We start from the raw sequence: 16424 nt of genomic DNA, 5'->3' as shown, positions 1-16424 counted from the left end.
CTCTTTCAGGAAAGCAGCGTGATTACAAATTTACAAAGATGATAGAAGAACCTGGAAGGTACTTTGATAGAGCAAGCTTGGAAAGAAGAAAATGAATTAATTATTTCATTGGTATGGATGAGACAAAGTAAGAGTCTGAACCAAAGCAACAGAGCTAGAGAAGGAAGGATGTGAGTGACGGGAGGCAGGAATCCAGGAAAACCCTCAGGTGGCTCGTCTGGGTGAATGGTAGTGCTGTTTAGTCAGAAGGCCACATGGGGAAATGGTGAGGTTTTGGATTCATTGCATCCCAATTGTTATGGGATGATGAGGTAAAATTCTTCAGTAAGCAACAGCCATTTGTTAAGCTTTGAAGCAAGGTTGGGAGTTGGCAGCTAACTAAAAAGGGATGAGGCTGAGAAGGCTCCTTAAAGAAAAGAACAGGGCCAAAGGGAAAATAGCTGTGCAGCAAACTAATTTTTCTGGTAGCAAAAGGTTTTTTTGTCTGTCTCTGTAGGTGAAGTTACTCTTTCCAAATTTAATTGTACCACATCGAAACACTGGATTGTAGTAGCTGTGTTTTACATTAAAGTGGGAGTCTTCCTAACATTTTAGGCTCTTAGTGCAAATAAATACTGTCCAAGGTGTCATGCAGTCTATAGCAAAGCTATTAGGTGGGGACTGAGATGTCTGTCAGATGTTATGGTCCTGGTCCCCACCTGCCTCCCTCTTCCAGCAGATCATTTTCATGGAAAATGGAAATCCTCATGGTTGAGGAGATGATAGTAGCTCTGAGTGGGACTCCTGCTGTAGAAGAGAATGCTTAATGGCCGTGGTGCATACTTCCGACAGGGGTTCATTGCTCGGTGGGTCGGAGTTGACAGTTTGTTCCATATTCATTTTACCTACTTGTCCTACATATGGCCATGGGAGAGGTACTGAGAAATAGGAAAGTTTCTGCTTTGGCTTAACCATGTTGTGTTTGTCCCTAAAACGTTCTAGCGTTGATTGGACTGGCAAGATTGACTTCCAAGTAAAGCATAATCAGCACCTTAAAGTTCATTTAGGATCACAATACCATTGTATAACAAAATAGGGTTCAGTGTTTCCCAAAGTGCTTACTGTCTGAAATGCTACATCAGTTTCTATGAAATTAAGTAACGTGATCACAGAAATATGCAACTATTGACCACGGGCTGCAGTTTCCTGGGCCTTAGATCTAGGTTTTCACTTCCAGCTAGGCGAGCAATCAGTTAACTTTCAAAATTTCAGTATCATTTATTTCACTGGCAATAATTGGCCTATTATATCGCCATAAAAATATTCACTAGTTAGTCATCAGTTGCCTACACTGTGTTTTAAGAGATTGCCATGAGAAAGATGAAAAAAAGAAGAAAGAAAAACTTTTTTTTTCTTGGTTCTTACCAAAATGGTTATCTATCAGAATCATCCATGGAGCTTCTCAAAGGAAAGAAAACAGTCAAAGCCCACATATTTTTAATAGTAGACTGTTTATCAATTAACCAGGAGGTGGGGTTTTAGAGGTGGTGATTCACTGCTTTCCTCAGAACTACTCTTGTTTTATACTGTTTCTCTTTATGGTTTTTATGAAGATGTAATACTTTATCTCACTGCCATTGTGGTTGGCTCTGCCTTTAGGTCACAGCAAAGCTGTTAGAGACATCTGCTTCAACACTGCAGGAACACAGTTTCTAAGTGCAGCCTATGACAGATATCTTAAACTCTGGGACACGGAGACAGGTAAGAGCACACTGCTCTCATTTCTTTTATACATGAGACAGGAAGAGTGGTCTTCTGTGGCAACAGGGTACCTTCTCCGCCTGATGGTTCCCACGCCACTGTCCATCAGCTGGTATCTCTAATAGTTTTTTGGAGTTGAAACTCAGCTGTATAAGTAGCTCTTATTTTCACCCCCATATAATTTACAAAACAAATGTTGATACATGAGCAAATTTAAAATATCCCATAGGCCATCTTCTGATTGATCTCTGTTTCCCTATGTCACTTAGCATGGTCCATTACACTTAATTTAGAAATAATCAATGTCCGATGGGCAGAACTAAATTTAACTGCTCAAATTGATAATGTAGGTGTAAACTCACACAGGCCGGTTTTATGTGCATAGACCCATGGTAACTGCATATTAAAAAACTATCTTTTAGAACTGGGTGTGGTGGCACATGTTTGCAATCCTAGCACTCAAGAGACTGAGACAGGAAGAACATGAATTTAGAGCAGTCTGGGCTACATGCCAACACAAAATACACAATTAAAAAATCTTACCAAATTTGAATGAAATAATATACTTATTGGGCATTACACAAAGCACTTGTATGCAGTATGTCATTCAGTCTGAATATCATTTCTGAAGTACATACTAGTATTACAGTATAGTTATAGAAACTGAGGCTTACAGGGAAGTTTCCAGAGCCACTAGTAAGTGGCAGTGTAGGGGTTAAACCAAGGGCTTTCAGGTGTCAAACCCATACTCTTCCCTCTTTACCAACAGTTCTCGAGTCAGCTTACACAGTGTAGTCGGCTAAAGAACTTCAAAGTTACCAGTCAGCGTCTATGCAACCTCACCAGGCTGTGGATTAGGTGATTCCACCACGTAGCCATGGCTAAGAGCCACCCTTTCTACAGCTCCTTTAAAAATCAAGCTGCAGTACTGGGCACCGGTGGCTCACACCTATTATCCTAGCTACCCAGGAGGCTGAGATATGAGGATCAGCATTCGAAGCAAGCCTGGGCAGAAAAAGTCCCCATGAGACTCTTATCTCCAGTTAACCACTCAAAAACCAGAAGTGGTGTTGTGGCTCAAGTGGTAGAACCCTAGCCATGAGCATAAAGAGGCTTAGAAACAGTGCCCAGGCCCTGAGTTCAAGCCCCACAACTGAAGGAAGAAAAAAGCATCAAGCTGCAGTATTAAGTATGTAAAGTACATACACATTACAGTGGTTTTTTTTTTAATGGCAAACATATCTATGAACTTGCTTTAACTACCACCAAGATCTAAATATGGAATACTTCCAGTACTCAGGTTTTTTATGCCTTTTCCAATTTTCTTTTGCACCCACTCCTGGTAACCACAGTAACTACTCCGTCATCACAGAGGCATTTTGCCTGTACTTGAGTCTCTGATAAGATGGAATCATAGCATATTTCCCTTTTTTGTCTCAAGCTCTTTTCATGCCACCTAATTTCTGAGATTCACTTGTGTGACTTGTACCAGTAATTTGTTCTTTTTTTATTGCTCAAAATATTCCATTGTATGATTGAAACCACAATATATCTATTCAAAAATTAATAGTATAGACTTACTTTTCTTTTTTTCTTTCTTTCTTCTTTTTTTTTTGCCAGTCTTGGACTCAGGGCCTGAGCACTGTCCTTCTTTTGCTCAAGACTAGCACTCTGCCACTTGAGCCACAGCGCCACTTCTGGCCATTTTCTATATATGTGGTGCTGGGGAATCGAACCCAGGGCTTCATGTATATGAGTCAAGCACTCTTGCCACTAGGCCATATTCCCAGCCCTTTTTTTTTTAACCAGTCCTGGGGCTTGGGCTCAAGGCCTGGGCACTGTCCCTGAGATGTTTTTGCTCAAGGCTAGCACTCTACCACTTGAGCCACTGCACCACTTCCAGCTTTTTCTGTTTATGTGGTGGTAAGGAATTGAACCCAGAGCTTCATGCATGCTAGGCAAACACTCTACTACTAAGGCACATCCCCAGCCCATAGACTTATTTTTAAATAAATTATTTTATTTGTATGTGTGCATGTGTGCTGGTCCTGGAACTGAGTGCCTGAATACTGACACTGAGCTTTATTGTTCAAAGCTAGCGCTATACCACTTGAACCACAGCTTCCTTTGGGGCTTTTTTTCATAGTAATTAATTGGGTAAGAATCTCATGGACTTTCCTACCCAGGCCAACTTTGAATCACAGTCCTCAAATCTCAGCCTCTTAGAGTAGCTAAGATTACAGGTGTGAGCCATCATCATCCATCCGAAAAATTATTTTTAATCATTAAAAATTTGTGGAAAGGAACAGTAAAATACAAGCAAGCTGCCCTTCCTCAAAATATATTCAACAAATGACCACTAGATCTTAATGCGACTGTCAGCTTTTAATGGTCCGATTCATTTTCCTTACTTATTTTGAGCCTTTGTTTTTAGGACAATGTATATCAAGATTTACAAACCGAAAAGTGCCCTATTGTGTCAAATTCAATCCTGATGAAGATAAGCAAAATCTCTTTGTGGCTGGGATGTCTGATAAAAAGATTGTACAAGTAAGTCTTTCTGAATTATTTTTAGTAAGATTCCTGAGCTTTATGCATATTGGGGAATGGAATCGAGAATGTTAACTCATTTAATGTTTGCTACTTTTTATTGATGCTTGGTACTTAGGAGAAAACAGTGAATGCATAGAAGTAGGATTTATTTTCCCTGTCAACCTGAGAAAGTTATGTCTTTGTTGATTGTTACTCCACTTCCGTCTTTAACTTTTACTGTGTGTTCTTATGCAGTGGGACATCCGAAGTGGAGAAATTGTCCAGGAATATGATCGGCATTTGGGAGCCGTCAACACCATTGTTTTTGTGGATGAGAATAGGAGATTTGTGAGCACCTCTGATGATAAGAGCCTTAGAGTTTGGGAGTGGTAAGTTTGCATCAGTAGAAAATTTGACTTATACATAGCAAGCAATTTAAAATTTGGCAGACAAGGACAACGCCAATAATACGCAGCCATTTGAACCTTTTTACTTCTGTTACCCTTACAACAAAGATCCTTCTTCAGGTATGATATGTCCAGAGCATCTGACATGGGCACCAAATTTTATATAAACTATCTGAGAACATGTGCACAATACTCTGTTTAAATATCCTCTATTTGGGAAGTAAAATCTAAGCTTACTACCCCTCACAGCCTTTGGATGATCTTCTAGAGAATATGTATTTGAATTGCTTTTCTTATAATAATAATAATAGCTATTTATTGTAGAAGTTTTTTCATGTCATCACCCTTGTACAAATACTTGCTTGTTGAATATAATCAGAATATGGTGGTTTATTTTTGCTTTCCTAGAGATGGAAAAAATTTTTTTCCTAAAGTCAAGAAATAGCAAACCTGAGTTCCTTTAGTATGATAAGCCAACTTTTATGATTTTGTTGCAAAAAATAATATAATAAACTTGTTGTTAACAGTGTTTGGATGGAACTCAACTTGTTTTCATAGTTAGTTATAAAGCATAGCTTAAAAGTGGCCACAGCTTTTCAAGGACTAGAAAGTGTATCTTCCTACTCCCAGAAGTGATTATGCTTTAAGAAAAAGTAGGCAGCCTTGAGGATAATTGGCCCGTTCCTCCTCAGACTGAGTCCTTTGGGGCAGTGATTGGGCCCTAATCATTGTCGGGACAATTTGGGTAAAGATGTAATGTAATTTAATGGAAATTCCTCCCATATCACCACCATTTCACCCCTTCTGGTTATCTCCAACTAGTAGAAAGTTGATTATGCTGTATATATAATCTTAGCATAAGGTTGCTCCATGGTTTGAGACTACCTTATACCTAAGATCTTCCTTACTACAGGAATGGTGCTTCTTACCAAGTATGTTATATGAACATCAGGTTCTATATAAGCCATCTTAGTTCACGTACATAGTATTCTTCTTTTGTTTTATTTGATATAGTTGTAGTTCAATTATATTAAACATTCCAATGCTGTCTTTAAATGTAGTGATGTAAAAGAAATCGGTAAATATTTAAATCGTATACCCGTTACAAGGCTTAACAGCAGTGTTCTCCTATAGAGTAGAACTTTGGACAACAAAGTGCTTTGCTTAATTTAATTTGATATCATGTTAGCTTCTTAGGACATACTCTTATAAAGACATGATACTGTTTGTTACACACAATGACCTCCTTTAGATTTCCATTTAACCATTACATACTATTGTTGTAGTCATTAATGACATTGCATTTATGAAGCTCTTTCTGTATACCAGTCATTATGATAAATATTCTTTTTTCTGAACTCTTGATTTAATATGCAAAGCAGTCTTAAAAGATAGGTATGTTTATTATTTGTATATAAGTTACTAAAATAGGTTTAAGTGATTTGCCTAAGGTTATTGTGTAAGACTTGTGAATGGGTCAGAATTCAAACTGTGTCAAATTAATTCCAAAACTTTGGAGTTTCTGATTTTATAGCTAGATAGATACATTAAGGGACTGGCTGGTAAGGAAGTACGTTGAATTTAGTTCAGTTAGTGAGAGCAATAAATGTGGAGCTCACTCTTGCTTCAGAAGCAAATAAGAAAGAAGAACAGCTGGGATCCTCAGAGCTCTCACCAACACCTCTAAGAGTATTACTAGTAGTGCTCATCATCTGACCTCCTCAAAGTGAGAGCTTAGCTCCAGAGCAAGGGAGGTGGCCCTGGAGCCTGTGCCCCAATGATATTCATTAGACCTGTGTGTCCTATATCTGCTTAGAACAGCCCAGTGATACAAGAACACAAGCCAGAGGAAACCGGGGCTTGTTAAATAATACCAGCCAACAAAAGGCTGAAACTTAGTTCTGAAGGAGAATCAGCGGTTCTGTTATATGTTCAGTAGCTAACTCCATGAAATGTCATATTTATGTCTTTTCCCAAAGATGCTTATTTTGGTAATATATTTTTCATAGAAAATTTTATAGTTTGATAAATACTACATTTTTATTTTTAAAATTTTATAGACTTTTATTACTTATTTTTATAAATTCATTTTCAAACAGATTATTTGAAGATGAGTCCCCAGCTTATTATACTGAATTGCAGTCTAATTAGAAAATAGTGTTGTGGTTATTAAATTTAATTATGCCTAGCAGACAGTTTTGCTAAAAGTAATAAAGTCCGGGGTAGTTCAGATTCAGATTCAATTCATGATTCCTTGAAATAATGGTCCATTTGATTTTTTTTGTTGTTTATAATTAGGGAAACACTGATTATTACAAACCTAGAAAATATTCTTGCTTGAATCTGTGTTTTAAATTGCTCGCCACTAACAATAAATATGAGGACAAAAATATGAATTTCTTTCAGATAAATTTCTATTAGTTCCATTTTTTACCACAGCTTAGAGATGTACAAGTTTGGAGACCTGACAAAAGTTATTGTCTTCCTGGTTATATCTGAGAGCTTTTTCATCTAACAATCATTTGATCCTCCTCCTAGATGGTAGACTAAATAGATGGAGAATATTCTTACATGCAGAAAATTTTTGTTTAATTAATCAAAGTATTGGAACATGAGCCCTACCTTGAAATTCAAATTTCTGCCCCATATCCCATTCATCAAATTCCATTTCCCACACATTACTGTAAAAACTGTTTTTAGTCTCATGAGAGCCAGCAATATTAACTCCTTTCAGAATTACAAAATTCTTTTCATTGTAGAGAATAGTAAAAATGAAAAAGTGCCTAGAACTTTTGATAGTTCCAAATTTAGATAACTTCTTTGCTTTGCTTTGCTTTTTGTTTTCTTTTCTTTTCTTGTCATGGTGCTTGGACTCAGGGATTAGGCGTGGTCCCTGAGCTCTTGAGCTCAAGGCTAGTACTCACCACTTGGATCCGCAGCACCACTTCCAGTTTTCTGGTGGTTAATTGGAGATAATTGTCTCACGGGGACTTTTCAGCACAGGCTGGCTTTGAACCTTGATCCTCAGATCTCAGCCTCCTGAGTAGCTAGAGGATTGCAGGCGTGAGCCAGCAGCCCCCGGCCGCCTCCTTTGCATTTTCATTGCTTTTATCCTCTGTATCACTGACCTTTTTTTGGTTTTAGTGCTTTCTTTCCCCTACCATATGCTTTTTCTTTTTTTTTTTTTTTGGCCAGTCCTGGGCCTTGGACTCAGGGCCTGAGCACTGTCCCTGGCTTCTTTTTTGCTCAAGGCTAGCACTCTGCCACTTGAGCCACAGCGCCACTTCTGGCCGTTTTCTGTATATGTGGTGCTGGGGAATCGAACCCAGGGCCTCATGTATACAAGGCAAGCATTCTTGCCACTAGGCCATATCCCCAGCCCCATACCATATGCTTTTGAAATGCTTTACATGTTCAAGTAAATGCTCTCGGGTACCCACAATGGCTCCCTGCCGTCCATTGGCAGGAGCCTTAGAGCAATGGAAGCTACAGGCAGTGTGATGAGTTGGGGTTGGCTGGTGGGTGAAATGACATTCCCGACAGACTTGCCCAGACATCTTGCCTTTTCCTGTGATGGTACATTTGAAGATGGATTCATTATTAAAGAACACTTAGTAACAAAATTCTTAACATAAAAGGCCAAAGCTTCAATCTGACTTTTAGAAAATAAGAATCCTTGGCACTCATAATTTTGATGTGAAGTCATTTATAAAGCAAAAGCTTTTAAAAGCCATACAGTGCTATTTTGTGATTTCCCTTTATCCAAGAAGCTTAATGAAAAGATTCAGTAAACGTGTAATTTTGAGAATTTTCTTTTTCTTAGGTGTTGTTCTTTTGTTTTGGAGGTAATTCTTCTAAGGGTGCTTTTTGTAAATTACTTGCCCTTATATACTGTTTTTATTTTTTTTAGGGATATCCCCGTGGATTTCAAGTACATAGCAGAACCCAGCATGCATTCCATGCCTGCAGTGACTTTGTCTCCAAATGGTGAGTTGTATGTGGAATGTGCTCTAATTAACTGAGCTTCCAAGACCTAGTGTATTGCTAAGTGCCATAGGAATTTTGCCCATTCCCTCCTAGGGGAACTTTGTCATGGAGCCATATTAGTGTTAGGACATTTTTTTTTTTCAAAATTAGAAATAATCACTTTTATGTGTGTGTGAGTCACCTCACCTTCTCGTTTTGAAAAGTGAAAATAAAAGAAACAGTGACTTACAGCTAATATTGACTGAGCATCTAAGGATTTCTGACAGTCCTTCCTTTTTTCTCTAGTAATTCTTCCAACGGCATCAGATTCAATAAATCAGTAAGCTCCTTTCTTTGAAAGGGATAGGAAGTTCAGTCAGATTCTCAATGAGAATGCCTTAGCAATTCACTAAAAAAGATTTTCTCAAGCAAAAACAAAAAAGGTAACTATTTTATACTGTTTCCTACTCAATACTTCATTGCCTTTTAAGCAAAACTTATTTTTGCTTCACACACTGACATTGTCCCCATATTTACACGAGGGTATTAAAGCAGAAGAACTGAGGGCTGGGGATATAGCCTAGTGGCAAGAGTGCCTGCCTCGGATACACGAGGCCCTAGGTTCGATTCCCCAGCACCACATATACAGAAAACGGCCAGAAGTGGCGCTGTGGCTCAAGTGGCAGAGTGCTAGCTTTGAGCGGGAAGAAGCCAGGGACAGTGCTCAGGCCCTGAGTCCAAGGCCCAGGACTGGCAAAAAAAAAAAAAAAAAAAAAAGCAGAAGAACTGAGATTTGAGGACCATTGTCTTTGCAGCTAACTCACATGACTACTGTAAGTGTAGGACAAGGATAAGGAGGCCAAGAAGAATTTGCTTCTCCATCTGGACATGGGCATGGGCAGATTGGTGTCAGTTTTCAGTTGTCCTGTCATTCTTAGAAGAGCAGCCTATCTGGATCCTACTTCACTATTACTAGGCACTACATTCCATGTAATTTGATTTAAAATCACCTATTGTACATACTATTCCCATCCTGAATAATATTATTTGCCCACTCAGGCAATGTTAGGACCTCCCCTTAGTAAGATTTACAAGGTATAGGATGCAAGTAAATACTGTACCTTAAGATCTAGAAGCTTTATGTTGCTTGGGTAGATAAAAGCTGTGTGCCCTCTAAAAATAGTTGCTGTTATTTTGTCATTTGGTGATAATCTTAGGTTTTTCTCACCAGAGTTAAATCTTTCTTTCATAGTTAACCACAGATAGGGAAGTTGCTTTCTCCTCAGAATTCTATTTTCTATACATATTATGAATTAATTCCACTCAAATATTTTAGTTAGTTCTTTAGGGTTTTTGTATTTACTTTTTTTTTTTTGGCCAGTCCTGGGCCTTGGACTCAGGGCCTGAGCACTGTCCCTGGCTTCTTCCCGCTCAAGGCTAGCACTCTGCCACTTGAGCCACAGTGCCGCTTCTGGTGTATTTACTTATTTTTTAAAAAGCTTTTATATGAGTCCATGAGTCCATGTTTCTTTGGGTCTAGCTCACTTCACTTAGTATAATTTTTTCCAAGTCCTTCCATTTCCTTACAAATGGGGCAATGTCATTCTTTCTGATAGAGGCATAAAATTCCATTGTGTATATGTACCACATTTTCCTGATCCATTCGTCTACTTGAGGGGCATCTGGGTTGGTTCCAAATTCTAGCTATGACAAATTGTGCTATGATGAACATTGGTCTTTTGGGTAGATGCCCAAAAGTGGGGCTGCTGGGTCATACTAAGTGAAGTGAGCCAGACCCAAGGAAACATGGACTCTGTGGTCTCCCTCATAGGAAATAATTAGCAGAGGTTTAGGCTAGTCACAGCAGAGGATCACAACAGCCCAATAGCCCTTATGAACACATAAGATGATGCTAAGTGAAATGAACTCCATGTTATGGAAACGACTGTCATATCACTGTTGTAATTACTTTCAACATGCGATGTGAAACCGTAGCTGCTCTTATTGATGATCCTCTTGTATCCCCTTCCTGTGGTTGTACCTGCACTGTCTGTGTATCTTATCTGAGTACATTGGAAACCGTGTATACTGGTATTAGAAGTAGGAAATAGAAAAGGAATACCAAAATCGAGAGACACGGGGTAAAAAAAACACAAACGACTACAAAAGCAATACTTGCAAAACTGTTTGGTATAAATGAACTGAACAACTCATGGGGAAGAAAGGGAAAGGGGGAAGGGGAGGGGGGAATGAGGGAGGAGGTAACAAACAGTACAAGAAATGTATCCAATGCCTAACATATGAAAGTGTAACCTTTCTGTACCTCAGTTTGACAATAAAAATTAAAAAAAAAAGCTTTTATATGAATAGTATACAATAATATAATATGTTACTCAATAGTAATAGGATTATAGGCACAGAATTCATTACTTTAGATAAAAATATCTTTTGCCTGCCAATAACTTATAATACTTTATAGCTGGCACCAACCTTATTTTCTAGTACTATAAAATAATTGGGAGCAAAAAATTACAGTGGACGTAGTTTAAATATTTTTTGACTTTATCCTTCCTCTAAAATATCTCATTTCTTGAATTTTACAGGAAAATGGTTAGCGTGCCAATCCATGGACAACCAAATCTTAATTTTCGGAGCACAGAACAGATTCAGGTTAAATAAGAAAAAAATTTTTAAGGGCCATATGGTTGCAGGCTATGCTTGTCAGGTAGACTTTTCACCAGACATGAGGTAAGTTTAAATTTTCTATTCTTGTATTCAAATATGATATGATACAAACTCTCATTAAAATAAGAATTCTATAAGTCACTTTCACATGTATTTATTTTTTATGAGAAATAGCTAATCTGTCAAAATGAAATATAGGCAAGAACAAGTTATAAAAATTATGTTTTGCTTTCCTTTAGGCTCTTCAGTATATCTCCTTCTACCGCTTAGGCTTGTGCCTTTTTACCACTCAGTAAATCTCCGGCTACGTCACCAGTGCTTTCTCCCCCTCTCTCCCTCCCTCTCTTTCTTTTTGTGCTCCTACTGTGGCTTGAACTCAGAGCCTCAAGCCCTCACTCTGCTTGCTTGCTCACTGCTGGAGCTCTACCACTTGAGCCACAATTCCAGTCCAGCATTTTGCTGTTTAATTGGAGATAGAGTCTCTAATTGGGGTGGGGGCGGGGAGGCACCAGGTGGTTTACCTTGTTCCTTTGATCTTAGCCTTCTCAGTAGCTAGAATTAAAGATGTGAGCCACTTACAAACAGCTTATTTTTCTTTTTCACTCTAGGCAAAACTATAAAACCGTATTGCTATGCCTGTATAACACCAAAATGATTAATCCTATCACACAGCATAAAAGTGACAACTTTAGCAGACTTATCTGTGCTGAAAATTGAAATCTAGCTTTTGAATATTTCTAGGTCATACTGAATGTGGAACTTACAATCTTGCTAAGAGTGAAATTTCACATTAGTTTCCCCATTCCTGATTAACATAAATAGGTAGAAGGAATTTAGAAATCCTGTGTGTTTAGCATGGCAATTAGTATGTAACTCTTACCTCTGATTCAGTTTTGGGTATATTCAAAGGGCAATGAAGTAAAAAAAATTGGGTAAGAAGGTAGTAAAGTTTATGTGGTACTGTGTTCACTGCTTTTTTATTGTTGTTTTGTTTTGTTTTGCCAGTCCTGGAGCTTGAACTCAGGGCCTGAGCACTTTTCCCTAGCTTCTTTTTGCTCAAGGCTAGCACTCTATCACTTAAGCCACAGCACCACTTCAGCCTTTTTCTGTTTATGTGGTGCTAAGGAATTGAACCCAGGGCTTCATACATGCTAGGCAAGCACTTTACTACTAGGCCATATTCCCAGCCCTCACGGGTTGTTTATAAAGCTGTTTGTATGTGATTTCTGACTGTTCACACACTATGTGATCCCTCATTTATTATGACCCCTGAGACTCCCAGTTTTTCCAATTACAAATAGTTTTCTAACTCACTCTTATAAATCCTGGCTACTCAGAAGGATGAGCTCTGAGAATCTCAGTTTGAGCTCAACCTAGACAGACAAATTCTCCAGACTCTTATCTCCAGTTAACCACTAAAAAGCTGGCAGTGGCTGGCTGTGGCAGAGCTGTGGCTCAACTGGTAGAACACAAGCTCTGAGCAAAAATGCTGAGGAAGCGAAAGAGCATATGTCCTGAGTTCAAGCCTGGTACCAGAAAAATCAATAATAATTTTCTAGGACCACACATAGTAGTAACTCATGCCTGTAGTCTCAGTTACTCCAAAGGCATAGGTAGGAGAAACATAGTTCAAAGCCAACTGGGCCAATAGCACAAGACCTTATTTTTAAAAATTTTTTTTAAAAAAAGAATAGAGCTCAAGTAACAGAATATGAGGCCCTTAGTTCAAATCCTAGTACTGCCAAAATAATGATAATAATAACTTTCTACTCAAGATTGCTGGCTCAATGGGGAGGTAATTATGGTAGAAGTTCAAATTATAATTCTAAGTGTTGTATATTTTCATTAATTTGTATTTTAAAGTAAAAAGACACATTTCGGTTGACACATTTTATCCCTTTAAGATGTTTGAATAATATGAATTTATTTTTCTTCTGTTGTAGCTATGTGATTTCAGGAGATGGAAATGGAAAGTTAAATATCTGGGACTGGAAGACCACAAAACTGTACAGTCGGTTTAAAGCTCATGACAAGGTGTGCATAGGCGCAGTGTGGCATCCACACGAAACGTCGAAGGTCATCACGTGTGGTTGGGATGGTCTCATCAAACTGTGGGATTAATGGGAACAGTCCTTCAACTACCTAGGATCATTTTTGATCCGAAGTCGTATTTAACTATATTTAATTATTAAATAGTAGATGAGAGCTGGATTTATAGATAAAGTTTTCCTTGTATGGCCTTATAAAATTGAACCTTTGTTCACAAAGAAAAGTTTGTAAATTTGCCTCATATAATTTCATTGGTAATTTCCTTTTGTTCTTCATAAGTGTTATTTAAACAAAGAATGACCATTGACTTCCTATTTGACAAGCCATTCTTGTTGCTGGGCAGTTTGTATTTATCCCCATATGACATTCCTGAAAGGATCTCTTTGGTGTCAAGAAAGAATCCCTTATTGGGTTTGGGATCCAGAGAAAATAATGTAATGAATGACTAAGAAAGATATCGTATACTTACCAGTTCAACTAAAAGGGTGATAAAGAACAGGGATAGTGTAATTTAATACATACTTTTGAAAAAATAAAATCACTCCCAATTATTGTACACAGTACATTTAGTGGATTGAGTTCTACTCTTTGGCTTCCTAAATTCCAGTTGGTTTGTTTTTTTTTATATATGTTCTGTACTTTTAGTTGTAAATCAGTAAACTTCTTTGATTGCAACATCCTGGTAATTATTAAACAATGTAAAATTAAAAATCAGTCCAAAGGTCTTATCCTTGACATGCTTCCTCATCAGTGTAGACAGGAAGCAAAGAATTACATTATTTCTGCAGCTGGAACTCAAGAGAATGAGCCAGGGTTCTGAACTGATGTTCACTGTCAGTAAGGACCTGGCCACACCCTCAGACATCACTGCTGATGTCTCCTATATCGAGGCCGCTGAAATCCCCTCAGAGGAGGAAGGGCATGACGGCATCTTTGAAAGCCTTCTGATTTGGTTGTAGATACAAAAAGCAGAACTTTTTAAGATTATACAAAAACGAAACCTCTTTCCAAATATTTAGAGGAAAAAAGTTGACACTACAGGACGATATCTAGAGTTCTGCAGTCTGAGAGGCAATGACTGTGCTTTAAAAAAGAAAAGGTAATAATAATGACAATGATAGTTGAAAAGTTTTAGATTTTAAAATCTCAACTGCCTCTTGAATATAGTTGCTAATAGCACTTTAGTCTGACGAGCTATTTCCCCTGCTTTATAAACTTATATCAGATGTTTAAAGGGTTTGAAATAATTCAGAAGGACCATATGACAAAAATTGGCTGATAGCTGTGCTGTCTTAGAGAGCAAAATCATGTTGAGTGTTGGTAACCTAAGAATACCACTCAGGGGCTTGTGCTGCTGTCCTTGTAGCACAGGCTCCCTGCCCTTAGAGAGCTTCCATTTTTTAAAGTTAAGAAGGCTGGGCAAACAGGACCAGGCTTTTTGTCTCATATGAATGAATTTCAAAGAAGATAATAGGAAAAGAGAATAAAAGTGCAGATGTATTTTTTTGAATCATACACACGAGTATAGCTGTTGCCATTTCTGTATCTTCTGGGAAGGGTGAATGTAAGAAGAAGGAATTCAGACAAAACATTTCTTTAGTCCCAAGCACTGGTTTTAATAAATGTGAAATTATTGAAATATGATGAGATGAAAAGAATTCTACATTTAAACTGTTGTTCAGCACCAGAATTGTATATGTTACAAATCATAATTTCTAAATCTGGATTTATTTTTTTGTGGTTTTGACTGTTTCTAAGCTAAGTAGCTGTATATAAAAGTTTTCTCTGTTTTTGAAAAGATCCTATTTTTAAATAAAGCATTTTTTTATATAAAGTGTTGTTGAAATGCTCATTGTGAATTATACAAGACATTTTGGTATATGTAAACACTGAAATGATTAGATCAAGCTAATTTACATCTTTTATTCTACATACTTTTCTTTTTTGTGAGAACACTTAAAATCTGCTCTTTTGGCAGTCTTCAAGTCTACAGCATAGTCATTATAACCACTGTTCCGAACAACAGCTGATACACAATAGTGTCTGTAACTGATACTTAGCGATGGGGGTCAATACTGCGCATATTCGGCTTCTCTACTAAAATAACCCAAACTACGATTCAAACTTGGCCAGGAAAAAACTTCATTTTATTACACAAATTACTAAAATAAAGTTACAGTATCTTAGGTGAAAAAAATATGAAGTCATCAGGTTTAGAAAACATCTTAATACACTGAGAAGTAGCATTTTTCCATATAATTTTAACCATAAAATGGGATGCATTAAGCCTACTTAATTTTCTAAAGAACATAAATGTAATATTGTTTATAGAATTTAACAATCTCCAAATTTAGGCAATTTTAAGAATATTGAATCTTTGGGTTATGACTTTATATAAGATCCAAATACTTCTTTCAAAGTAAGTAAAAATATTTGAACATAAGTGTGCTGCTGAGTTTACAGAGTTCCAGTAATCAGTACAAAAAATGTTATTATTTGCTAAATAAACATAAAAGGGCTAGGTATGTAGGTCAGTAGTAGAAGTTTCACCTAATACACACACCTGGCCCTGGGTTCAATCCATAACATTGTTTGTTTTTTAAATTAGCCAAATTTATAAACAGCACAAAGAACAATGACTAATTTGGCTTGGAGGTATTGTTGTATTATCAAGTCTAGATCATCTGTTTAAATGAGGCCTTTATTTTATGCTGAGCCTGGATTCCTGGCTTAATCTACACTTGGCAAAACCCAAACATTTAATATTAAGAAATTTAAATCTCAGACTGTATTTATTAAAAGATCTTGTAAGAAGGCAGAGAGGCTTACTTTAGATAGTAACAATAACAGATTGGACCAAGCCCTGTAGATTCATGGATTTACTGGTTTTTCTACCCTGACATAAATATTACTAGACTTGCAGTCAGCTCTAATAGAAGGTTGTTCACTTTTCCCTGGCTCTCTTCATGTAAAAGTGTCAAATAATTATAAGTACTTACATGACAACCTAGTATAATGACAGATAAATGACCATAACCACACTAA

At 37.4% G+C, this 16424-nt stretch overlaps 1 protein-coding gene across 2 annotated transcripts in view; it reads left to right on the top strand.

The window, feature by feature from the left end:
- The window catches only part of Cdc40 (cell division cycle 40), a 42528-nt gene extending 28063 nt beyond the window's left edge, over positions 1-14465 (top strand). For both annotated transcript variants that reach the window (XM_048353700.1, XM_048353701.1), the window contains 6 exons: positions 1639-1740; positions 4175-4290; positions 4528-4661; positions 8590-8666; positions 11249-11393; positions 13274-14465. In XM_048353700.1, the coding sequence (XP_048209657.1) occupies positions 1639-1740; positions 4175-4290; positions 4528-4661; positions 8590-8666; positions 11249-11393; positions 13274-13451 (752 nt within the window). In that variant the 3' untranslated portion in view covers positions 13452-14465. The remainder of the gene's footprint in view (positions 1-1638; positions 1741-4174; positions 4291-4527; positions 4662-8589; positions 8667-11248; positions 11394-13273) is intronic.
- The last annotated feature ends 1959 nt before the right edge of the window (positions 14466-16424 follow it).

The sequence above is a fragment of the Perognathus longimembris genome, chromosome 9 (genome assembly GCF_023159225.1).
Source record: "Perognathus longimembris pacificus isolate PPM17 chromosome 9, ASM2315922v1, whole genome shotgun sequence".
Classification (NCBI taxonomy): Eukaryota; Metazoa; Chordata; class Mammalia; order Rodentia; family Heteromyidae; genus Perognathus; species Perognathus longimembris.
Note: the sequence above shows the minus strand (reverse complement) of the source record. Positions and strands in the feature narration are given on the sequence as shown.